The 27,061-nt window shown below is 45.6% G+C and overlaps 1 protein-coding gene across 1 annotated transcript in view; it reads right to left on the minus strand.

The window, feature by feature from the left end:
- Positions 1–27,061, minus strand: part of SMG6 (SMG6 nonsense mediated mRNA decay factor) — a 244,113-nt gene that overhangs the window by 96,346 nt on the left and 120,706 nt on the right. The window contains exon 13 of the mRNA XM_003816861.6: positions 16,601–16,802. Within this exon, the coding sequence (XP_003816909.3) occupies positions 16,601–16,802 (202 nt within the window). The remainder of the gene's footprint in view (positions 1–16,600; positions 16,803–27,061) is intronic.

Genomic DNA, 27,061 nt, shown 5'->3' on the forward strand with positions numbered 1-27,061 from the left:
CCTTTTTTTTTTTTTTTTAAAATGATGAACAAATGTCAATTTCAGGGGCACTGAGATTAGATAGAGCTCAGGCCGGGTGCCGTGGTTCACGCCTGTAATCCCAGCACTTCGGGAAGCTGAGGTGGGCAGATCATTTGAGGTCAGGAGTTCGAGACCATCCTGGGCAACATAATGAAACTCTGTCTCTACTAAAAATACAAAAAAAATTAGCCGGGCGTGGTCAGTGGGTGCCTGTAAACCCAGCTACTCCGGAGGCTGAGGCAGGAGAATCGCCTGAACTCGGGAGGTGGAGGATGAAGTGAGCTGAGATGGCACCACTGCACTTCACCCTGGGCAACAGAGAGACTCCTTCTCAAAAAAAAAAAAAAGAAAAAAGAGTTAAAAGCTCAAATTACAGGTCCTTCTATCTTAGAGTGACACTATCCTCAGGGAAATTAGCATCTTTTCTTCTGTATTTCCCAAAGAGATCCAGCCACACACAACTTGACTAACATCAGCCTGTCAGATGCAAGACTGGGCACCCAGGTGCATCCCTTACGAGCATTTACAAATGAAATGCCAAGCCCAAACAGCAAGCCTTTCCCTCCTGTCTCTGTTTTGTTTTTTGTTTGTTTGTTTGTTTTTTGAGACAGGGTCTTGCTGTGTAACCCAGGCTACAGTGCAGTGGCACGATCACTGCTCACTGTAGCCTCGACCTTCCAGGCTCAAGCAATCCTCCCACTTCAGCCTCCAAGCAGCTGGGACTACAAGCATGCAACACCATGCCTGGCTAGTTTTTATTTTTTTGTGGTGACAAGGTCTCACTATGTTGCCCAGACTGGTCTCGAACTTCTGGGCTCAAGCGATCCTCCCGCTTTAGCTTCCCAAAGTGCTGGGATTACAGGCATGGTGTCACCGGGTGTGTCTCCATTCTTCTAGTTCATGCTTTGCTAACAGTAAGGGAAGGGTTTAAAAAAGTGTTTGTATGTATCTAAGCATGTTTCTTCCACTGTTTGTGCTAGAGACCCTCCCCGCTCCTAAGGGTTAACCTAAAAAGGTTCCCAAAGTCCGTATGTGGGCTGAAGTACCTTCTTCAAAGCCATTAGTCACCAACCTTGCAGTCTTACTCCAGACTGCACAAGGGGCCACCCATGACACAAAAACTCTGGCAAGATTAGGGGCTAGCAAGAGCAGAAGAAACCACAATATGCCTGAGACTCCCAGGAGAACAGTGACTAGTGCTGGTAGGGAACAGACTGACAGACAAAGCAGACAGACTCTAACCAGGCCTCGCTCTGTTTTCGATGCAACACAAATGTTTTCCATTAAAAGTTCCCTGCCCCACAAACACTCATACATGCAGCTATGAACTCCACATACTCAACTTCTGCTTTTCTGGCACACGGACCCAACTACCTCTCCTGTTCCTCTGGAAGAGAGCAAAGATGAGGGTAAACAGATTTTGGTACCCCTATCACAAAGGTAAGTGGAAGGGAATCACAATTAGAAGCATGCTTACTAAGTACCACCCAACATGAGTATGACTGAGCAGGCCAAAGGGAAGAAGGCAGAAAGCATGGACTTTCCTTTTGCCAAAACCAATCCTGTCTAGCTTTGGATCTTACTGTTTGGCTCTCATGCTTTCAGCTTAAAGTTAGGCTTTACTTTGTAGTAAAGTCTGCAAATGATCTTCATCAGGAGGTGTTGGTCACCAATAAAACCAAAACAGGCAAAAACCTCAGAACACTCATTACAAAGTCTGCAAAATTCTAGTACTAAGAAATCATGGAATGCTGGCTGATTTGTAACCTGTATTTCAAATGCTTAGAACCAGCTGGGTATTGCAATGGCGACAAGAAGCTGAATTAGAAATCCCTAAACCATCAGCAAGCTCTCCTCCCACCACCAGTAGAACCTGGCCCAGGTGCATTTCTAACCAAAGTCACAGAAGTGGGACACATAAATGTTTGAGTAATTCCTTAAAAGAAAAGAAACCACAAGTAAGAATTTAAGGGAGTAATAAAAAGGGGTGAACATTGAAAAGAAGGGAAGAAGTTAATTTTTTAAATGGCATGTGAGAAAGAAAAAGGAAATCCCCTGTTCAGGCAGCTCTGGAGTTCCCTAATTGCACAAGAGCAAAGGACACCCCCACCGAACATGTATGCCTTCTGAAGCCATTGCTCAACCTACACTCATTGTGCAATTTCAATCTTCCAGAGTTTTTTGCTGCACATATGCAAACCACGTTTTCCTCTGCATTCTAGAATTAAGAACAGTTTATCATTCTTCTCTTCACTTTAGAGAGGGGTGTATGCATGAGCCAAAAAAGAAAAAAAAAGTATTGCTAGATAAGCATTCACTACAAATGAGGTTTTATATTATTTCATCTGGTTATTTCTGAGTTTACTGGTAGTTAAGAAACACTTGAATTCACTCTTAGGCAGCTAAAGATTCATTTTTCCTGTCACTGACAATAATGATATCACAAAAAATAGCCCACGAAAACATCAAACCTTCAAAAGCCTTTGTCCTAAATGATGGCAATTCTAGAGTATTTGAAACAGTTAAAAGTGGAAGTCCCTACTGTGTAGTCAAAATTCCACCGGAAGGCTAAGCGCCGTGGCTCATGCCTATAATCCCAGCACTTTGGGAGGCTAAGGCAGGTAGATCGCTGGAGATCAGGAGTTGAGACCAGCCTGGGCAACATGGCGAAACCATGGCTCTACGAAAATTACAAAAATTAGACAGGTGTGGTGGCGTGCATCCATAGTCCCAGCTACTGGGGAGGCTAAGGTGGGAGGATCCCTTGGGAAACAGAGCAAGACCCTGTCTCAAAAAAAAAAAAAAAAAAAAAAAGTTTGCTGTTCAAGACTATGTTTAAAAAAAAAAAAAAAAAAAAGGCAAACCAGTCACAGACCACGAGAAATATTCACAGGATGTATATCTGACAAGTATTTGTGTCAAGAATATATGAAGAACTCTTATAACTCAATAAGAAAACACCCCAATGTTTAAAAATGGCCAACAGATTAGAACATTTCCCAAATGAGGATATAATAATTGTCAGTAAACTCATAAAAAGATGCTCATCATTATTCAGGAAAATGACTATTAAAACTATGGCCAGGCACAGTGGCTCACGCCTGTAATCTCAGCACTTTGGGAGGCCGAGGCGGGTGGATCATTTGAGGTCAGAAGTTCGAGACCAGTCTGGCCAACATGGTGAAACCCCGTCTCTGCTAAAAATATGTAAAAAATTAGGTGGGTGTGTGGTGGCATGCTACAGCTGTAATCCCAGCTACTTGAGAGGCTGAGGTAGGAGAATTGCTTTAACCCAGGAGACGGAGGCTGCAGTGAGCTGAGATCACGCCACTACACTCCAGCGTGGGTGACAGCGAGACTCTGTCTCAAACAAACAAAAAAACCCTCCAAAAACATAAAACCAAAATGAGATACTACTTCACACTTACTAGCATGGCTAAAACTATAAAGATCAGAAATACCAAGTGTTGGCAAGAATATGAGCAACTAGAACGCTCACACATTGCTAGTGGGAGTATAAAAGGGTGTAATCACTTCAAAAAAGTTTGGAAGCTTCTTTTAAAGTTAGATATATACTTAAATGACTAAGCAATTCTACTCCTGGATATTTATCCAAGAGAAATGAAAATATATGACCACAAAAAAACCTGTACATTAATGTTCACAGCATCTTTTTCATAACCCCTCCAAAATAAAAACAGCCAAAATATTTATCAACAAGTGAATGGATAAACTGTGATATATCCATACAATGGAATACTACTCATCAATAAACGACTGAAAAAATATAATGCACAATATGGATGAATCTCAGACGTTATGCTGAGTGACAAAACAAAGACATAAGAGTATATACTATATGATTCCATGTATATGAAATTTTATAACAGGCAAATCTAATCTATAGTGAGAATAATTAGATCAGTAGCTGCCTGGGGCAGGGAGTAGGATGGGGGATAGAGGCACTTGGGAACATTTTGTGGAGAAGGAAATATTCTATACCTTGATTGAAGTGGTCCTTATGCAGAATATATAAATATTCTGTATCTTGATATGGGTATATATACACCCATACATTCAAATGTATACCTTTCATTGTATGTAAATATATATTAGTAAGTTGATTAATGAAGTAAAGGTATTAACTATAAATTTATTTTTAATTAATTTTTTTGAGACAGATCGCAGTCTATTGCCCAGGCTGGAGTGCAGTGGTGCAATCTCAGCTCACTGCAGCCTCCGCCTCCTGGGTTCAAGTGATTCTTGTGCCTCAGCCTCCCAAGTAGCTGGGATTACAGGGTGCACAACCAAACCTGGTTAATTTTTGTATTTTTAGTAGAGATAGGGTTTCACCATACTGCCCAGGCTAGTCTCGAACCCCTGACCTCTGGTGAACCGCCTGCCTTGGCCTCCCAAAGTGCTGGGATTACAGGCATGAGCCACCGCGCCTGGCCTTCAATTGTTTTGAATATCTAAAATTATGGGCTGGGTACAGTGGCTCATGCCTGTAATTCCAGCACTTTAGGATGCCAAGGCAGGAGGATCACCTAAACCTAGGAGTTCAAGGCCAGCCCAGGCAACATAGTGGGACCCCGTTTCCACAAAAAATTTAAAAATTAGCCAGGTGTGATGGCGTGCGCCTATAGTCCCCAGCTACTCAAGGGACTGAGGTGGGAGGATTGCTTGAGCCTGGGAAGTCAAGGCTGCAGTGAGCCATGATTGTATCACTGCCCTCCACCCTGGACAACAGGGCAAGACCCTGTCTCAAAAAAATACATAAAATAAAAGTAAATATAATTATGAAGTAAAAATATATATTCTTTTACATATATGATATTATATTAGTAAAGAAAACTAAAAAGGGTGAGACAAAAAGTACCAGGGCAGAAGTTTAAATCAAAGTTTCTTTTTCTGTCATACATTCTCCTCTTAACCAATTTTAATTTTATATTTATTAAGTCTTGAGACAAAGGTTGTATGTATGTATGTAGGTAGGTAGGTAGGCAGGTAGGTAGGTAGGTAGGAAGGCTAGGCAGGTAGGCATGCTCACATAACTGACCCTTTTTTTTTTTTTTTTAGAGATGGAGTTTTGCTCTGGTTGCCCAGGCTGGAGTGCAGGGGCGTGATCTTGGCTCACTGCAACCTCTGCCTCCTGGGTTCAAGCAATTCTGCCTCAGCCTCCCGAGTAGCTGGGATTACAGGCGTGCATCACCAAGCCTGGCTAATTTTGTACTTTTAGTAGAGATGGGGTTTCATCATGTTGGCCAGGCTGTTCTCAAACTCCCGACCTCAGGTTGATCAGCCTGCCTCGGCCTCTCAAAGTGCTAGGATTACAGGCATGAGCCACCAATCCCGGCCTTTTTTTTTTTTTTTTTTTTTTGAGACAGAGTCTCACACACTGTCACCCGGGCTGGAGTGCAATGGCGCGACTTCGGCTCACTAATCTTCAGGTTTTCATATACCAGTCATCATCATTAATTACTGTTCATCTATAAGCAATCTTGCCTCCAAAGTTTGGAGTCCAGGGCATTGTCCTGATCTTCTGGTCCTTAGACATTGCACTGCCACTACTCTTATATTTGTGCCCTTGAACACACCTCCTAAATGATGTAGATAAGACTACATACATTTAGTACCACTCAGAGCACTATCAAGTCTCAAGGATTTGTCTAAAAAAAAAAAAATCAAATTCTCTCTTCAAAGACTCAAATTCTAGACTTTGAGGTGCTTTTGAATTCAGGGCATTCCAAGATTTGAAGAACATTCAATCCAGCGGGAAAGATGCTGATAAATTCAGTCTGAGCATTCTATTCCACTCATATGAACCCTTCCTTCTTTGTTTATCCTCGGGAACTATTCTGAGTCCCTTTAAATATCTATGAAATGATAGAGAGGGAGGTCTAAGAAGGAGAAACTATCTCAAAGGGTAAGAACAAAAGACTTATGTGTAAGGCTCCCTGAGATGGCATCGTTTATACAACAGATAAAAGTCAATAACTTCCTATAAAACATCTAATGATTGAGGACTAAACAAATATTATAATACATTCATACAATATTGTGCAGCTCTTAAATTCATGTTATAGGTAAACATGGAAATATATATTTATTGCTAAGTAAACAAAGTACATTACAAAACAAAACATAAAGTTTGATTCTATTTCTGTTAAAAAGCAAAAATCGGCCGGGCGTGGTGGCTCACGCCTGTATTCCCAGCACTTTGGGAGGCCGAGGCGGCCAGATCACGAGGTCAGGAGATCGAGACCATCCTGGCTAACACGGTGAAACCCCGTCTCTGCTAAAAATATTAAAAAAATTAGCCAGGCGTGGTGGTGGGCGCCTGTAGTCCCAGCTACTCGGGAGGCTGAGGCAGGAGAATGGTGTGAACCCGGGAGGTGGAGCTTGCAATAAGCCCAGATTGCACCACTGCACTCCAGCCTGGGCAACAGAGTGAGACTCCCCATCTCAAAAAAAAAAAAAAAATCAGTGCTGGACATGGTGGTTTGCACCTGCAATCCCAGCTATTCAGGAAGCTGAGGCGGGAATACTGCTTGAAGCCAGGAGTTCAAGACCAGCCTGAGGAACACAGCTGAGATCCTGTCTCTAATAAATAAACAAATAACCAAAAAACTTCACTTATATCCAGTCATCCATCTACCTATCAGCTATCCTTCTAGGTTGGAACATATGCAGCAACATGGAACAAGAAACAGTAGTTATCTCTGGGTAGTGGATCAAGAAAATCTTTTCTTTTCCATATTGCTAATCTTGATTTTCCTCTCTTCTTTTGAGAAAGGGTCTCCCTCTGTGGCCCAGGCTGGAGTGCAGTGGTGCAATCTAGGCTGAGTACAACCTCTGCCTCCTTGGTTCAAGTGATCCTCCCACCTCAGCCTCTCAAGTAGCTGGGACTACAGATGCACACCACCACACCTGACTGATTTTTTAATTTTTTATAGAGACAAGGTCTCATTATATTGCCCAGGCTGGTCTTGAACTCCTGGGCTCAAGCGATCCTCCTGCCTCAGCCTCCTGAAGTACTGGGGTTACAGGTATGAGCCAACATGCCTGGCTGCTAATCTTAATTTGTAAAGTATTTCTAAATGAACATTTATTTTGTAATACAAAGATTATTTTATTTATTTTTTAGACAGGGTCTTGCTCTGTCACTCAGGCTGGAATGCAGTGGTATGATCACAGCTCACTACAGCCTCGACCTCCTGGGCTCAAGTGATTCACCCACCTCAACCTCTCAAGTAGCTAGGACCACAGATGGAGGCCACCAAGCCCAGCTGATTTTTTAAATTTTTAATAGAGATGCTGTGTTTCCCAGGCTGATCTCGAACTCCTGGGCTCAGGTGATCCTCCCACCTTGGCCTCCCAAAGTGCTGTGATTAGAGGTGCGAGCCACTGTGCCAGGCACCAAATCTTCATTTTGTTTGATTCTAATATGTAGATATGGGATTGATTTTTGTACAATGGCTTCATATCCAGCAACTTTGCTACATTTACTTATTATTAGAATAATTCTAATAATTTATCCTTTTTGGGGATTTTCTAAATGTATCATGTTATTATCTACAAATAAAAACAGCTTTATTTTTTCCCTTCCAACAGTCTTCTTAATACTTCTTTTTTTTTTTTTTTCACGTCTTACTGTACTGACTAGGACCAACACAGACTGAATGGAACTGGTAACTCACCGCCCTTATCTTATTCTGTTTCTTGAGCTGCTTGCTTGGTGGTTATGTAGTTGTTTATTCTCTAAGACTGAGGGCGGCAGATCACTTGAGGTCAGGAGTTCGCGACCAGCCTGGGCAACAGGGTGAAACCTCATCTCCACTAAAAATACAAAAATTAGCCGGTGTGGTGGCAGGTGCTTGTAGTCCCAGCTACTCAAGAGGCTGAGGCAGGAGAATCGCTTGAACCAAGAAGACGGAGGTTGCAGTGGGTCTAGATCACGTTACTGCACTCCAGCCTGGGCGATAGAGAAAAACTCTGTCTCAGAAAACAAGGACGACAATGACAGGGTGAAACCTTATTGTACTAAAAGTACAAAAATATTAAAACTTAGCCAGAGAGGGGCACAGTGGCTCACACCTGTAATCCCAGCACTTTGGGAGGCTGAGGTGGAGGTGGGCAAATCACTTGAGGTCAGGAGTTTGAGACCAGCTTGGCCAACATGGTGAAACCCCATCTCTACTAAAAATACAAAAATTAGCCGGGCATGGTGGCAGGTGCTTGTAGTCCCAGCTACTCAAGAGGCTGAGGCAGGAGAATCGCTTAAACCCGGGAGACAGAGGTTGCAGTGAGCCAAGATCATGCTACTGCACTCCAGCCTGGGCGATAGAGCAAAACTCTGTCTCAGAAAACAACAATGACAATGAAAGCAACAACAAAACTTAGCCAGGCGTGGTGGCATGCACTTGTAATCCCAGCTACTAGGGAGACTGAGGCAGGATCATCACTTGAACCCAGGAGGTGGAGGTTGCAGCGTGCCGAGATCGCGCCACTGCACTCCAGCCTGAGTGACAGAGTAAGAGAGTGAGACTCCTCGTCTCAAAGAAAAAACAAAAACAAACAAACAAAAAAACAACCAGCCGGGAACGGTGGCTCATGCCTGTAATCCCAGCACTCTGGGAGGCTGAGGCAGGTGGATCACCTGAGGTCAGGCGTTTGAGACCAGCCTGGCTAACATGGCAAAACCCCATCTCTACTAAAAACACAAAAATTAGCCGGGCGTGGTGACGCGTGCCTGTAGTCCCAGCTACTCCGGAGGCTGAGGCAGGAGAATTACTTGAACCTGGGAGGCAGAGGTTACAGTGAGCCAAGACTAAACCACTGTACTCCAGCGTGGGCGACAGAGCGAGACTCCATCTCAAGGAAAAAAAAAAAAATCCTTGATGACATCTGCAAAGGTCTTTTTGTCACGTAAGGTAACATGTAACAGGTTTTAGAGACTGAAGACATAAACCTCTTTGGGGTGGGGGTGTTACTTTGCCTACCACAAAGGGTTACGACAGCTCATGAGGTAGACACAGACCACCACTTGGAAGCTTTCTCACTGCTACGAATCAGTACCATTTGCAATGCTTCAGCAGTTCAGAGAGGTCTAAGGCAAATTCCCATACTAAATGGAAAGTGGCCCAATGACAGAATTTCTTCTTCACATGGTAGCTCCAAGAAGGTGACAGGACACTGCAGTATCATTTATATGAAAGAGACTGAAAAAAAAAAAAACTGAAAACTAGACATGAGCGATAGCTCTGATACAGCAGCTCCACTGTATACAGAACAGAAAATGTAGAAAATAAATTCATTTATTGACATTGCACACCACTTGGTCCCCTTCCCACTCCCTTGAGGTTAATGACTTGCTAATATAGGTTATTCTTTATCCAAAATGCCTGGGACCAGAAGTGTTTCAGATTTTGGAATATTTGCACTTTATCCTTACTGGTTGAGCATCCCTAATTGGAAAATCTGAAATCAAGCTTTGGATTTTAGAGTCTTTTGTATTTCAGATTTTTGGACTAGGGATATTCAATGTGTACAAACTCTATACTTGAGCAAGGGATTTCTACTATTATCTGTGGGTCACTCTGGGAGGCCAAGGCGGGAGGATCACTTGAGCTCAGGAGTTTGAGACCAGCCTGGGCAACACAGTGAGGCCTTGCCTCTAATAAAAAAGTAAAAATAGCCAGGTGAGGTGACGCTTGCCTGTAGTCCCAGCTACTCAGGAGGCTGAGGCGGGAGGATCGCTTTAACCCAGGAGGTCGAGACTGCAGTGAGCTATGATCACACCACTGCATTCCATTCTGAGTGACAGAGTGAGACACTGTCTCAAAAACACAAAGAAACAAACAAAATGGACGGGCGCGGTGACTCAGGCCTGCAATCCCAGCACTTAGGGAGGCCGAGGTGGATGGATCACTTGATGTCAGGAGTCTGAGACCAGCCTGGCCGACATAGCAAAACCCCGTCTCTACTAAAAATACAAAAATTAACTGGGCGTGGTGGCAGGTGCCTGTAATCACAGCTACTCGGGAGGCTGAGGCAGGAGAATCACTTGAACTTGATAGGTGGAGGATGCAGTGAGCCGGGGGGTCACGCCACTGCACTCTAGCTTGGGAGACAGAGCCAGACTCCATCTCCAAAAAAAAAAAAAACTACTGTAGACAAAGAAGGTATCCAAAGGTATCCAGTGAGAATCTACCTAATCTGTTCAAAGAAATGTAAGTGACCAGCATCAAATTGTAGAAACTAGAGCTGAGGTCTAAGAAAATAATCTGCAATATATTAATAAAAAGGAGAATGTAGCATGCAAATAGAGAAACAAATTATATTTTGGGGAAAAAAATGCCAAATGAAAAAGAAGGTACTATCTGCTATATTCTTTCCATTGAATTTATTTTTAAAGACAAGGTCTTGCTCTGTCCCTCGGGCTGGAGTATGGTGGCACAATCACAGCTCACTGCAGCCTAGACGGCCAGGGCTGAAGTAATTCTTCCACCTCAGCCACCTGATTAGCTGGAACTACAGGTGTAATACCATCAACCCTGGCTAATTTTTATGTTTTTTGTAGGGACAGGTTTTTGCCATGTTGCCCAAGCTGGTCTCAAACCCCTGGGCTCAAGTGATCTGTCTGCCTTGACTTCCTAAAGTGCTGGGATGACAGGCATGGGCCACTGCTCCTGACCTTCAACTGAATTCTTCAAATTATAGACTCTGTGAAGTATGCTAAATGAAAAATGAAAAAGCAAAGACAGATATAAGGGGACCGAGGCCAGGCACAGTGGCTCATGCCTGTAATCCTAGCACTCTGGGAGGCTGAGGCGGGCAGATCACCTTGAGGTCAGGAGTTTGAGACCAGCCTGGCCAATATGGCAAAACCCCGTCTCTACTAAAAATACAAAAAAATTAGCTACGTGTGGCAGCGCGCGCCCCTGTAATCCCAGCTACTCGGGGGGCTGAGGCAAGAGAATCGTTTGAACTTGGGAGGCAGAGGGGGTGCAGTGAGCCGAGATCACACCACTGCACTCTAGCCTGGGCGACAGAGTAGGACTCCATCTCAAAAAAAAAAAAAAAAAAAAGATATAAAGGGACTGACTAAAAGGCAGGCAAAGGTTATAAGATATAATGTAAGAGAACAAATAATGCAATAGAAGACTTAAAACCTGAACTAGAAGTAGTAAAGAGTAGAATCAATGCTATAAAAATATATCAAGATGACAAACTTGAGAAACCTTCCTAGAATGCAGAAGAAAAGCAAAAACCGATTAAAGTGATGACAGAAAAAGTGACACATAGGACAAAGAATGGAGATCTAATATATCAGGACAGCAGAAATTACTGAAGAAAAGAATAGAACAAAGAGAGTATTTGCACTCAAAGGCATATAAGGTGAAAACTTTTCTGCTTCAAAGATACAATGATTACGTTAATGCCAAATCAGTGCTCTTGAAGCACGCCTTCGCTGGGATATTACCAGCTCAACAAAACTCAAGAACTCTTCAAATTCACTTATGGTGCCACTCACATCTTTATATATGGCACAAACTGTCTCTCGAACTAGGAAGATACCTGCCTTATGTGTCTGGATCTCCCAGGCTGTGTTGACAATACGTGTTTCGTAAGTATCTGCAGAATAAGCATCAAGGCAGGACCAAACATGAGACTAATCTCGACCAGTAGTAAAGCTGCTCACGTTGCTGCCACTGATGAGCACTTGAGATATGTTTTACATTTCCTAGTAATGAACACTAGAAGCTGGAGGAAATGTTTATATTTTTCAAATTTCCTTTTTCTTTCTTTTTTTTCAGACGGGGTCTTGCTCTGAGACCCAGGCTGCAGTGCAGTGGCACAATCATAATGAGCATCAAACCCCTGCACTTAAAAAATTCTCCTGCCTCAGGCTCCTGAGTAGCTGGGACTACAGGTGCTTGCCACCACACCTGGCTGTTTTTAAACTTGTTTGTAGGGACAAGGCCTCACTATGTCACCCAGGCTGGTTTAGAGATCCTAGTCTCAAGTGCTCCTCCCACTTTGGCCTTCCAGAATATTGGGATTACTGGTGTGAGCCACCATGCCTGGCCCTTTTGCAGGTTTTTTTTTTAAATTTTTATTTATTTATTTTTTGAGACAGAGTCTCACTCTGTCACCCAGGCTGGAGTACAGTGGCACAATTTCAGCTCACTGCAACTCCACCTCCCAGGCTCAAGCAATTCTCATGCCTCAGCCTCCCGAGTAGCTGGGATTACAGGTGCCTACCACCATGCCTGGCTAATTTAGTAGAGACGGGGTTTCACTATGTTGGCCAAGCTGGTCTCGAACTCCTAGCCTCAAGTGATCCACCTGCCTCAGCCTCCCAGAGTGTTGGGATTACAGGCGTGAGCCATCACGCTAGGTCCGCTTTTGCAGATTTCTAAAAGGTCAAGAGTTCCTAAAGATTCAACTCCTAGGTTGGCCATGGAAATGACCCATGTGAGCTTATCATCATTCTTTTCTCTTGAGCCTCAGTATCCTCTTTTACAAAATTTGAAGGGTGTGGCTCACACCTATAATCCCAGCACTTTAGGAGGCCGAGGCAGGAGGATCACTTGAGCCTAGCCTGGGCAAGATGGTGAGACCCCGTCTCTATTAAAAAACAACAAAAAAAGTTTGTTTTGTTTTGTTTTGTTTTTGAGATGGAGTCTTGCTCTGTCACCCAGGCTAGAGTGCAGTGGCACAATCTTGGCTCACTGCAACCTCCACCTTCTGGGTTCAAGCAATTCTCCTGTCTCAGCCTCCCGAGTAGCTGGGATTACACGGCCCGCCACCACACCTGCCTACTTTTTCTATTTTTAGTAGAGACAGGGTTTCACAATGTTGGCCAGGCTGGTCTTGAACTCCTGACCTTGTGATCCGCCTGCCTCGGCCTCCCAAAGTGCTGGGATTACAGGCATGAGCCACCAGGCCCAGCCAAAACTTTTTTTTTTTAATCAGCCAGGCATGGTGGCACATGCCTATAGTCCCAGCAACTCAAAATACAAAAAATTTAGCTGGTCATGGTGGCGTGCCTGTAATCCCAGCTACTCGGGAGGCTGAGGCAACAGAATCGCTTGAACCCGGGAGAAAGAGGTCCCGCAGAGGCGGGAGGATTGCTTGTGCGCAGGAATTTGAGGTGGCAGTGAGTTATGATAGTGCCACTTACTCCAGCCTGGGTGACAAAGTGAGACCCATCTCTTAAAAAAAAAAAAAAGGAGGTAATAATACTTACATGGCAGGCTTATTTAGAGAACTTAACGAAATACTGTACAGAAGTACCTAGCTCAGGGACTGATACATGATAGATACTCAGGAGATGTTATTCTCCCCTGCCGTGGATGGAGAATAATAAGCAGAGTACCACTTTATATGATTATATGATGTGGCCAGGGAAGCTCTCTTTACCAAGGTGACAGAAGGGAGTGCAAGAGGCACATAGCCGAGTACAGAGTGTTTCCGGTTAAGAAAAGAGCAACTGCAAAGACCCTGAGGCATGAGCGCTTGGTTTGTTTGAGGAACAGCAAGGAGGTCAATGTGACTAGAGCACACTGGGTTGAAGGACAGTAGGAGGACCTGAGGTCAGAGAGCTTGGGAGTGGGATGAAGGTGGGGTCACATAATGGAGGGCATCATAGGCCACTGTGAAAACTTTGGCCTCTAAGTGACAGGAGCAACCATCAGAAGGTTTTGAACTAAGAAATGACATGATCTCACTGATATTTTAAAAATAGACTGAAGAGTAGAAGGGGGAAGGAACCAGAGCAACCAGTCAGAAGGCATTTCAGAGAACTGAACCAGGGTGCAGTGGGAAGACAGAATTGTATCTGTGTGTGTTTTGAAGGTAAAGAAGACATTACCTGCTGATGGATTAGATATGGAAGTGTGACAAAGAAGTGCCAAGAATAACCCCAAGCATTTTGACACAAGCAGCCCAAAAATCAAGGCTGCCATTTACCAAGATGGGGAAGGGTAAAGGAAGACCAGGTTGGCGGGTAGCGGGTGGGGCAGGATTCAGGAGTTTGGATTTGGACATGTTAGGTTTGACATACCTATTTCACAGTCATTGAAGTGGAGACCTACCTTAGTCTCACTGAGCCGCCACTGCCCCCTAGGTAGCCTGTGGATCACTACATAGGCTGAGGGCTGGTCTGCTGGCTCTGTGTTCTCCTTGAGCCAAAACACATACGTGGTATCTGACACTAGAGCTGAGAGAGCTGATGAAGATGGGGTGTAGGAAGAGTCTGAAGCTCGTTAGGACTCTTCTACTCAGCACCTGTCCCACACTAAAAGACAGCTTCAATAGCAAACTCCCCAAAGCATCCTCTGGAATCAAGACCACCTTGTGATCACCAAAGAAAAGTATGGGGATCCTCTGGCCCAAGCCATGTCATCCAGTCTCTCTTCTAACTCAACATCTTCCACATGTATAAAACAACTTGTTAGCTGTCCTCAGCCTCACATACTACAAATCCCCATTATTTTCCCATTCTGAGACTAGAAGAGCAGAATTTCACTCTACGTTTTTGTTGGAAAGGCATAAAATAAGTATTCCTCTTGGGAAAGAAGGGTTCTCTGATTCCCAAGATATAGTAGCCATTAAGTGCATCCAAAGAGTATGAGTTTTTGATATATCAATGTCTAGAACCTTAATCTACTTACAGCAATTTAACCAAAGGGAATATATGCTCAAATTCTGCTACAAGAAATTGATACACTATTCATAACTGTAAAAAAATTGGGAACATTCTCTTGGTTCAATAAAGCAAAGATTGGTTAAAGAAATCTTGGAATATAAAAGAATTCTGGGTAACTATAAAAATGATTCCATATAAGAATATATTAAAAATGTTAGGAAAAAAGCAGATTACAAACAGTATATACAGCTGGGCATGTTAGTGCAGACCTATAATCCCAGCACTTTGGGAGACTGAGGCAGGTAAATCACTTGAGTTCAGTAGTTTGAGACCAGCCTGGCAACATGGTGAAACCCCATCTCTATAAAAAATACAAAAATTAGCTAGGTATGAAGGTGGGTGCCTGTAGTCCTAGCTATGTGGGAGGGTGAGGTAGGAGGATCACTTGAGCCTGGGAGGCAGAGGTTGCAGTGAGCTGAGATTGTGCCACCATACTCCAGCCTGGGCAACAGAGTGAGACTCTATCTAAAAATAATAATAATAAAATAAAATAAAATAAAATAAAAACAAATAGTATATATAAATATTAATATAACCTCCAGTTTTATTGAAAATGAAAGAGTGTGTGTGTGTGTGTGTATACTATAAATTAAATACGATTATATATGATCAGCAAAATAACAGTGCTCTCACTTCTGGGTAGAAAGAAGGATTACGGATAATTTTTCCTCTTTTTATTTGTGTGTGTTTTCCAAATTTTCCACAGTGAACAAATACTCTTTTATACTAAAAACTGTTTGTTTGCTTGTTTGCTTGTTTGTTTGTAGAGACAGGTTTCTCATGTTGCCAGGGATGGTCTCAAACTCCTGGGCTCAAGCGATCCGCCTGTCTCCGCTTCTCAAAGTGCTGGGATTAAAGGTGTGAGCCACTGCAACGGGCCAAGACTTTATATTCTACATAAAGTCTCTCATATTTGTGACTCATGTTTGGAATTTTTACTTTTTTTTTTTTTTAACATCTCCCTATGTCCCTAGTATATACTTCATCTAGGTCAAAAGACTTCCTCCTGAGAAGACATTTGTGGAGCCTCCCCAAAGGCCTGTCCCCAGGGGATGTGATCCTCACTACTCTGCAGAGAAGTCAGTCACAGGGTATTCCTGCCTCCACACAGCACTTCACTCCCAAGCTCGGTGGCTACTACTTCCCTAGCCTAGTAACTGTTATTACACATGGGAAATGTGAAGCCGACTGGACTACCCCTACTCTTTACCTGGCTGAAAACCCAACTGATAAGCAGAGACTAAGAACTCCACAGTCCCCAACAGCGCAACAGGGAATCGGCTTTGTTTTCTATAAACAGACAGGCAAGAAAAACGTTCAGGTTAAAACACAGTCCTCAGAGGAAGGAAAATAGAAACCAGGCAGCGGGGAATGCTTCATATTCCTACAAGTTTTTTTTTTCTAAGTTAACACATGGTGTCTGCTTCTCTCTAGTCACCTATTTATCACTCTCCTCCTCAGAGAAGGGAAAAAGCCCTGGCTGTTTTCCTAGTGCAGAGCTTTGTGGCGGAGGGGGGCGGGGAGGAAGGGGGGAGAAAGGAGGGTGCTTTAAGCATGATGCAAACCATTTGGAGCTGAGTGAGAGCACTGCCAACACAAGCTGCACTATTTAAACAAGTGAGGAAATGATCGTATATACAACATGCCAGCAAGCACACACACACACCAAAGGAAGTCGAGAGGGCTTTTTTTTTTCAGGACACAGAGCTGGATGTCAGCGGCTAAAAGGTCGATATTTTCCCTTAACACCCTTCTCAATGACTTAATCATGTTCCATTTGCACAGAAAACTTCCCAAGAATAAAAAAGTCTGGAGAATTAAGAGGAGGGGCGAATGGGGAGGGATGTTTGGCCTGGGGCTGACCTTATCCGAGGTTTTCTCCACGTAGCAGGGGTCCTGAGGGGCAGCCAGCAAGGGGACAAAGCCCGAGAGAAGCCGATCCTCTTCCAGGATAAGAAGGGTGAGGTCATCATCCGGGTCCTTGTACAGTGGCACCTCAGACTGATTCACTGCAGTCAGTATGTTACAGAAATCAGCCAGCGTCGACCATACATCCACAGCAACACTGTGAGAAATAAGGTAAGAAAAGAGCAGCTCTAAAGAGGGACCAGTAAAAAAAAGTATTCTCAGTATTTGTGAGCAGGGAAGTACTTGCAGCAAATGTTGTCTAGGCTGGCATCTGCCAGGAAATCATACCCCAAAAATGCTAGGAAACAAAACTGTGCCCAAGGCAGCAATCTGAGGTATGTGTATGTGGATCTATGCAAAGTTGAAATTGATTAGGGGGAGTTTTTAATCCTCACCAGAGAGGAAAAAGAATTTGGAGACTCAGTTGCCTAATGCAGGGTCCTGTCATCTTTCCAGACAGTGTGCCTGAGACGCTTACTCAAACACTCTAGACACCCAGTGCTTGTGGCTGCTCCCAGAATTCCCCACTGCTGTCCAGCCAAGTACATGCCACACAGACAGCAACTGAGCACCAGCCTCTCCTCCTCCAGCCACAGCCATGGAGGGTCTAGTCACAATACAGCAAGAGTCATGCATGTTTTCCTCCTACAATGCTTTAGAAATCTCTTCCCTATATATAGGCAGGCAATCAATCAATCAACCAACCAATCACACAAACAAACAAAAACCTCATTCCTGGCCCATCAAGATCCTCACAGGAAGGTAAAGCCTCTTACACAATTCATCAGCGCTGTCTCAGCCATTCCACACCTCTCCTTTCTCTCATTTGTGGAAGGTTAGATACAGGGTGACCAACTATTCCGGTTTGTGTGGGACTGTCCCAGTTTTAGCACTGAAAATCCCACGTCCCCAGAAACCCCCCAGTCCTGGGCAAACTGGGATGGCTGGCTGTCCTAATTGCGTATCACCAGGTCCTGGCTGAACCTGAGAAGAAACCTTGAAACTGCAAAGTCTGGCTCTCCTTAATTGAAATTTCAGCATAGAATTATAAAAAAAGAGGTTCATTTCTCTGTCACCATCACTTGTCAAAAATCGACTGTGGGTCAGATTCCTGCTTTGGTGGGTGCTGAGGATCCATAAAGCTTTTTTTTTTTTTTTTTTTTTTTGGCCTGCCCAGGGATACTACAAATTGTGGTAAGCATACAGGGCCTGCCAAGGCTACAGACTTGGCTTTCTTCTCCAGGAAAGCACCTAACCAGGAGTCTGGAACAGATAATATCCTATGGATGCTAAGTTTTACTCTAAAAGAAGAGAGATGCATAGGAGAATTACAAAGAAAAGCTTCACAATTAGATTCATGAGCTAGAGTGGCAAGAGGCAATATGTAAAGAGAGCTGTAAGAATCATCCTGGGCGGGGTGTGGTGGCTCACGCCTGTAATCCCAGTACTTTGGGAACATGAGAAGGGAGGATCACTTGAGGCCAGGAGTTCAAGACCAGCCTGGGCAACACAGTGAGACCCTCTTGCTAAAAACAACAAAGAAGAATCATCCTGGAATCTCCCCAGTGGAGTTACTGCCTATGAGTCCTACTAGGGAGGGGCCTCAGATCTAAGCAATTTGTTTCTCCTGGAGACCAAGAATCTTTGGGAGATGGCAGAAAAGAAAGCATTCAAGGGACATGCCACCGAAGGTGACAGTGGGGGAGAAAGTGGAGCAGAGGTATGGGAACTCCCTGACTGGCTCCAGGTGGAAGGAGGCTGCAATGGTTTATTTACTGCAATCATTGCACTAGGAAAAGGCAATGAAATGAAACATCTTGTTTTCAAGAGTGTCCTGGGAACCAGACGGAACACAGCCCCATTAATCACACAACGGCACATAATCAACACACGTGTACTGCAGAAGTAACTCGCTTCACAGGCTTTACCCAGGAAAAAGAACATGTTTGGGAAGAATCACCGGAGGGACGAGTTTTCTAAAGCCTCTCTCAGCGCAGACACCGACAACCAGACTCATTCACAAAGCTCCATCTTTTGGCTCAGCCGGGTTTGGCTGTCAGAAATGTTTAAATATGGAAAAAAATAAACAGTTGCAACACGTTTCTGTGCAGAGATCTGCCTGAGCTCCTTTGTGATGTAATGGGAAACGCGGCATTCAGGCTACCAGCTGTAGAATAAACAGAACTTCGAGGGTTAAAAGGAACTGAACTTTCCACGACCCCATCTGCAGAGAAGAAAATAATAAGAGGAATGATGCACTGCCCCACAGCCCTGATAGTTTATCCTCCGGTCCCGGCTGCAGAGACAAGCACCGGATGTGATAGGGCTGCTCAGGGCCGCCTCCGAGGTTAGTGCTGCCCATGGGAGACGCACAGGGAGGCTCTTCCAGTTCCCCGCTTCCTCCCCCAGTGCCCTGCTGGCCACTTGAGCCCACTGCCTGAGTCTGATCCCACAGCACTGGTGAGCTTTGGCCAACAGGCACTGCTCGGCTGCAGAGCAGCAATTTGGAAAATAAACAGGAAAGACGACAGTGAGAAGGAAGAAGGTGAAAAGTCTCCCAGCTGAATTCTTGGCTTGGGGGCCCTGGTTGGTGCGTGCAGGTCAAGGCTGCTGCAGGACATAGTTGGGGGTTGGGGGTGGTGTGGGCAGCAGCATCCCCAGCCAGAGAGAGGCGGCCGAAAATTACCCACGGCTGCCACAGTGGGAGGCCCCACATCCCTCTCTCATCCTCCCACCCCTACCATCTTGGATCCAAGATGAAGAAATATGTGGTACCATGTGGTTCTCATTACCATGCTCTCCTGTCCCCTAAGGCTCAGATAAACCAAAACTGACTCCTCCCAGAGACTGCTGGCCACCACTAGGGACCCCTGCCCACATACGCCTTTTTGCCCATTACCACCCACCTTGTACCAAAACCTTGAGACTCACTGCAAAAATAAGGTGGACGAGAATCCCTACCTCAATGTTGATTTGTAAGAAAGCAGCTGATGCCAAAAGACACAGGGAGTGCCCAGAGTTCCCAACTCAGAAATATAAATAAAAGTGGTCCAAGAGCCAAGCTAGACTGTGCAGAACCAAGGAAATACACAAAATGCTTCAATGAGAGGTCACTTCTGCTCTGGTTAATTCAGATTGGTCTTGTGCTCTGATTGTGAGTAGCTGCCTTCTTCTGGTGTTTCAGTGGGATCACCCAAACTCAGTTCACATTCATATCATCAGTTATCTCCTTTCATCGAATACCACAGACATGAACACAACTACCCAGAGACCCATGGGCGACACAGTGACTCTCTACAGGAGTGAGGGAGTGTCAGGAAACTCAAAGGAAGAGGTGCTTTGAAAAACCAGGTGAGATGTCTGAACTCAAAAGTTAAGATATTTGCAAAAGGATGAGGTAATTCCTGGAAGCTGGGCAACATCACCTCAGCTTACCCCGATCAGGCCTCTGGGCTGGGAGGTCAGTTCTGTGGGTGCACATAGGATTTCCTGTCTGTAGAAGGAGAAAAGCTTAGCTTTTTCCTGCTTTAATTCCTCATCGCAACCAGGAGCACCTTCTAGCCTTCACCCGACAGCAGCCCTTAGGCCCTATGGATTCAAGGTTGGCCTGGGCCAAGGAGCCAAAAGTCAAATTCGGGTGGCGATGAGGATCTGTAAACAGCTGCCAATCTTTTGGAAATGCTTGGGAAATAACTTCCCAAAAGGTTTCCCAAATAATCTCAAACAACTTTTGATTCTAAATGGACCCTCTAGAGTGCTGTGGACTCATGCAGGTCCTTCTGGTTTGTTCTGGTTCAATGCATATTTTAGGGAAATTCCCAGAGTCCACAATATCCCGCTAAAGTTAGGGTGGACTGTTCACCAAGCAGACACAAAGCAGCCAGAGAATACGCAACTGTGTCCAATGAGCCTGCTTATGGCTCCCAGAATGATGGCCAGGGAGTCTCTCAGCAGCTGTGATGTGATTAGAGAGCAGGGATCAGCAGTTGCAAGGTGACCCACTGGCCCAACCCCACAGAACACACCACACACCAGGACGGCAGAGCCCTGGCTGGAGTCCGAAAGCCAGATCCGAGTTTGGGACAAACCAGCAGTGACTAGTTACAAGTATGCACTCAGAACCAAGGCTCACTTGCTTCCCTACAGACATGCATTCACTTAGTCCACCAGGAAAGGAAAAAAATAAGAGTTAATTTACTTTTTATTGCCTCAGAATTCCAAGGTTTAATGTATCTGTCAGTTTGAGTGCAGTGCAGCTGCTGGCCGATACAATGCAGCCCAGGCCAGCCCAGGTGACTGGGGAAACACATTTCACAGAAACAAACCAACACACACTCCTGGCTGGTTGTTTGGGGGATATTGACTCGGGAATCAGATTAACCCTTCAGGCTGAGGTGAGTTCTGCAAATAGCTGTAGAAAGGCAGCTGACGTCCAGGGAACTGAGAAGCCCTGCTCTCAGAGGGGCCATGGGTTTCTGTGTTCCTAAAATTTTGCTTTTCTCACAGAAGAGGTTACCCAACTGCAGCATCCTCTGACAGATTAAGGTATGCCAGGTGAGACACATCACACCACAATAATCTACCTTCTTGCCCAGAACTCAGAAAGGCAGTCTGCCAGCTCCATAGGGAAGGAGTCAGGCAGGACTTTTTCTGAAAGCTCCACTGGGGCAGGACTGAGAGGAGGAGAGAGTCTGAAAAGAGTGGAGCACCAACGCCTGACCAAGACTCAGTCCATCTTCCTGGCAAGTCTAAGGAGGATGAGGCACTCACACACTCCTTCATATTTTACTGGAGGAACAAGCTGACTGGTGATTAATATCAAGTACAATGACCCCATGTTACAAGCCTGCTGGGGCCTGTGGAGGTGGCCATTTCCTGTGTAATACCAGCTTGTTTAAACACTAACATTCAAACTCCACAGCTGCAGAACAAACCCGGAAAGAGTTGAGTGAGAAGAAGCCGTGCATTGTGTTTCAGAGCTATGGAAGATCAGAGAAGCAGTACAGATGGGAAACAAGTTGGGTCTTCTGGTTCCTGGAGTGAGGAGATCTGGAAATACAGCCAAGATGGCACAGAAGCTAGGCACAAAGAAGCTGAAAAAGAGGACACCCATGTGGTACAGACACAAAGACAAATGGCTGTAACAAGAGAACCACGCCTAAGACATGCAATATCTGCCTTTTCAAACGGTTTCCCTGTGGGCCATTATATCCTAGCCTACAACTGTCCACGTAGGGGTCAGAGGCTAACATAAGACCACTGTTGCCCTGGAGAGCTTCTCACTCCACTGGAGAAAACTGCAGGAATTCAGCAGCTAATAGCAGAAACGGACTTGAATCCAGTAAGTGTGGCAGAGTTAAAAGAATAATACCCGGGCTTGAAATGGCTTAGCATGCCTCTTGGAAAGCCAAGATGTCATGCCAACTCTGTTTGCATTGGGCAAAGGATTTGATTCTGGTACCTCAGTGCTAGGTAGCTCAAGAGGCCCTGGGCTGGGCTGGAGATAGGGAGAATTCTATGCGGCTCCTGGAGATTTCTAGCAACAATGTGTCATCCAGATGCCACATGATACAAAGAAGAGACAAAGGTATCAAAGGCCACCATTCCAGGAGTTAAGATATGAGCAGCAAGACACCATCCTCTAAGAATAAGAGATGTTTGCAGGGTGACCCCTAAAGAGACCAGACTTAGATGAAGGTAATCCCTTCTATCTTTCTCATTTATACCAACAAGTCGACTTGGGACTTTGGGAGAGTACTCACCCTAAATCAATTTTGCCCAAAAGGGCAAATCAAATTCTGAAGCTTAGTCATCCTGCCCTACTGCAAGAATATAAACCTCTCCATGTTCTAAGCAGGGCAGCTGGAACCCTATGGCCAGCAATAGGTCACAGTAACCTCGTTCCAGGATTTCTCAAGTATCAGAGCACCTCAACCATCCACTGCCCCCAATATGTTCGGGGTCGGCGCCTTATTTGATTTCAGTTCTCCAAAGCCACCCTCATATGTATAGCCTCTGTCATATCACTATGGTGTGCTAAACCCATCAGCACTGTATGTTTGGGAAAGAGCAGCCCCTAGGGGATCCTGACATCTCCACGGCATGAGTGGAGCCCTCGGCGGCCTCCCTGGTGCGGATTCTCACGGTTCCTGCCTCTCCAAACTTTTAGCTGTAACCACTCCAACACGTCTTCTTAGCTTAGCACACACTGGACCCAAATAACCTCAGCTCAGAGCTGGAAAGTACTCTCCCTGGGGTCAGCTGCTGTACCCTGCTGGGGTCAGACTGGAGCCTTAGGCCAACACCCCTTCCTCTCACAAGGAGTCCTACGGGAGGCGTGGGGAGGGGACAGGGGCTCCTGCCGTGGGAGAGATCACGTGTGCCCCACACTCAACACTTGGAGGAAGAGGAACCCCCTGGTGCCAGGCTGCAGTGCTAACGCCCCAACCCGGAGCCAGGGAGACTGGGTGGGGAGCCAGGGTAGCAAAGGGGCTTCCCACAGCCACCACCACTTCCTTCAGGGAAGTGCTGATGGACTATTACTCAGTGACCTCCTAAAATGCCCTTTTGGGAAGGCGTATTAAGCGTCCTTGAAGGGGTGCCGATTAGCCTTGGGATTAGTTCTTATTTCAGAGCTGCCCTATGAAGGTGAGTGAACTAGCTGTTTTTTAACTTGAGAATTTCTATCTCATCTGCAGAGTCAACACATGGAAGCTCCCTAAGGAAGTCAGCTTACTGCATACGCCCTACGTATCCCTCTTTCTCCCTATGTGACAAGACCTCAGAGGGCTCCCTACGACCCTTCTCCAGTGTGCTCTGTAGACTATGGAAGACGATCCATGGAAAAGCAGCAAGTACAAGAATTTCTAGAGTTTTTTTTTTTAAACAGTACTCCAATCCAACAGTGTGATAAATGCATCCGAGCTACAATTAGGAAGATATATAGCATCAGAATGCGAAGGTCTGGGCAGCCTGGTGAAACGCGGGCTCTCCAGAGCCCCAGCTATGTTTCCCATTATGTAACCCTGGTCATGGGCAGACAGCCAGACTCCAAATGAAAAAGAGACTCTGGCTTGGCACTGGTTCTATTTTCCTATCCTCATTCGGGGTCAGCGCAGTGTCATACAGCTGCAGAGAAAGCTCTGGGGATTAAACCTGGGAAAGCCTCCAAGACCAGGACCTGGGTTCAAGTACCAGCTGAAAGCAATAAACCAACTGCCACAGCTGGGCTAGGTTTGGATGTTCTCAAAGTCCCCTGACTCTTTCACTTACTGAGAACTAGAGATCAGGATAAGTGAAGATTTGGCCTCAGCAGAGACTGAAATGAGGTAGGCTGTCCCACTGCCCTAGCCTTGCCAAAGGTCCTGGGATGCAAGGGGTCACTATGCTCAGGTTCATGAAGCCTGTCGCTCTACTCCTCTCCAGCACGACTTTCCTTGTGCTCACTTGCCGAAGTAGGGGTGCAGCTGCCTCTCCCTTCTCACCAGAGGCTTGGTGTGGAAGGGAACACAAACTATGCTAGCAGATGGGGCAAGTAGGTGGGCCCTCCAAACAAAGCAGTCCGTCCTAAACAGACCCAGCACTCTACACTGACTTTCACAGTGGCCCCAGGCCACTTTCCACATCCTGCTATAATCCTCTATACCAATAATCTCCTGGGATTATGAAGCCATTCTGTTACAATCCCTAACGGGTACAAATGGGGAGTCAACTTGCTTCCATCCATGCTGGCTCTAACACACAGATCTAATAAGTGCCACAGCGAGGGAAGGCACACATGCCCACATGCCCACATGCCCAGCAATCCTGCCCTCATCACTCTGCAGTGCCAACGATACTCTCATCATCATCCTAGGTGTTCCACATGTGCCTGCTGTTGTGGATTTGACTGGAAGGAAGAGGAGCATGGGCAAAGAGGAGAGAACCAAGGAAACTCAAGATGAACCCTGGAATTCCCCTCAGAGAGGGGAAGATGCTGTGCAATGATTCTCTAACTGCATAAGGAAAGAAGGTAACAAATTAAAGACAGGGAGGGAATGAAGGAAGAGAGATGAAAGAAGGGTCCCACATGTCAGAGGGACCATTTGGAAGTGGGGTTTCTGGAGGAAAAGCAAAGGGGACTTCCTCTTTATAGGAAAAACAGGCTCTCTGGTCACCTTATCTTAGGATCAGAGAAATGTATCTTTGCAAAGAAGAAACTCAGGCAAAGACCAATGAAAGCATGCCAAGAAGGGGCACTAAACAGCAGCCATTTCATTCCTGCTCCCTTGGGAGCATTTCCAAACCCTTCAAAACGATGAGCAGCAACAAGGACTTTACAAGCGTCAGGGGGGTTACAGTTTTGGCATCTACAGAACCACTGGGGTGTGTTAATCTCTATGACCTTAAAAGAAAAGCCTCTTCAATCTGTAAGGTCAGTGGGCATGAGATTAAGTTTGAAACCCACAAAAGCACCATACCTTTGCCAATCTCTCAACCAGAGTATTTACTCAGTGAGTATTAGGAAGCTACATGAGAATATGGGAAACAAAAGAAGGAAGGTGCAATTCTGATTCCACTTTTCCAGTCCTCTGATCTGAAGACTCTGAGGTGGGACTACCCTCAGTGGTAGTCAGGCCAGGTTTGCTCTGTTGAACGTGGGCACCAGTCCTTAAATAGCCATGCCTTGGGGTCAGGCCCCAGGGTAGCAAAGCCTCTCTTTCATGCTTAAACTCGCATTCCAGAGATAATCAGCTGCTGATCCTAACTGCAGAGAGAGAAAGAAAGAGAGCACAGAAGGAGATGTTTTTCTCTATTACACTGTTTTATCTCTCTAGCCCAGACTGGCTTCACGAGAGAGTAAGTGGTATCCACAGCTACGGTAACATATTTGCTGGGTAATTAAATTCAATATACTATTTGGTCAGATTTGCTCTCCTCGTGAAGAAGTCTGAGAAGACTAAGCAAATATGACTCAAATGTCCCAACCCCCTCTGCCTCTCTGTAGCCCAGAATGTGAAGCCCAGCCGGGGATGGCTGTAGCTTGGACCACGTGCCTGCCTGTAGATTGAGCCCTTGCCCAAAGATGGGCAGCAGCTCAGAGCCGGCAACGGGCCATTTGCTGCAGCATCCAAAGAGAAAACAGACTCAGCATCTCAAGCAAATGAGACCCAGCACTTCCTGTGTGAGCTTTCCATTTCCTCAGCCAAACAAAAGCCAAAAGGGAGTGAGAGAGGGAGGAGGGATGAAGGGAGACATGCTGCGTGAGAGAGCTAACAGACCTGTGGCCCGGGATACGGGTAAACAGGGGCTGTGTGAATCCTATCTAAGAGACCTGTGGTTGTGAGGTGAGGTGACCCGCGGAAGGCCCAGGCTCCAAGGACAGATGGTCTGCCTCCCCACCCTGAGAGTAAGGAAGGGACACTCAGTGACCCTTGTGCATGCTCAGAAGCAGTGGCTTAGATACTTGGAGAACTGAGTCCTTTCTTGGCATTTTCTTTCCAAAACTGCAAACTGCCTAGTCCTCATTACAGATTAATAGCCTGAAAAGTTTGAGGCTGTAGATGTTAACTCTTTGGGGATCACTGCTGAGAAACAGCTGTCCCCTGGCCGGCAGATCCATCAGTTCCTTTGTGTGGCCCCAGCTGCACAGCTTGGAGCTCCAAGGCTTCAGCCTGGAGTGCATTTTGGAAACCTAGGAGGGCCCACAGATAGGATGCAGAGAACTGTCCGATGCTGTGAGTGCCGCCCACACCGTTACAGAGCTAGAGGTGGGGAGGGCATGGGGAGACTGAGATTAATAACAGTCCAGGGGTACATCTTGAGGCAAGTATAGGGAAAAAATTTAGAAAGAAAAGGGGAAGAATCAGACTACACAGTCCACACATAAACTGCTGCCCAGAAATCTCTGCTTTAGCCTTCCCTCTGGAGGTCACCCATGAGTCTAGGAGACTCACATGGCTGGTCCCCAAGCCAAACAAGCTCCCCTCCCTACTCCCCAAAAGTGCCCTCCAAAGTAGCCAGGGTCTCCATAATCTATCCTCCAGCATTACTTCTCTCCAGAGAAGAACACTGGAGATGCTTGTTCTGAAACACACATAAATGCATAACACAGAGCATGAAGGAGGTTTGGGTACACAGCACCAGCCGAAGACCACACTGAGAGAATGTGGGGTAGGGGAAGAAAAGGAAGAGGGAAACGAGAAATGGCCGGGGGGGTGGGGTGGGCAGGGGTGAAACAGAGAAAGACAGAGACACTAAGGAAGAGTAGAGATAAGACAGAGAGGCCCAGCACTGTGGGAGGCCGAGGCAGCCAGACTGCTTTAGCCCAGGAGATCAAGGCCAACTTGGGCAACATGACAAAGCCCCATCTCTATTTAAAAAATACAAAAAGTTAGCCGGGTTGGTGGTGCATGCCTGTAGTCCCAGCTACTTGGG

The sequence above is a fragment of the Pan paniscus genome, chromosome 19, assembly GCF_029289425.2.
Source record: "Pan paniscus chromosome 19, NHGRI_mPanPan1-v2.0_pri, whole genome shotgun sequence".
NCBI lineage: Eukaryota > Metazoa > Chordata > Mammalia > Primates > Hominidae > Pan > Pan paniscus.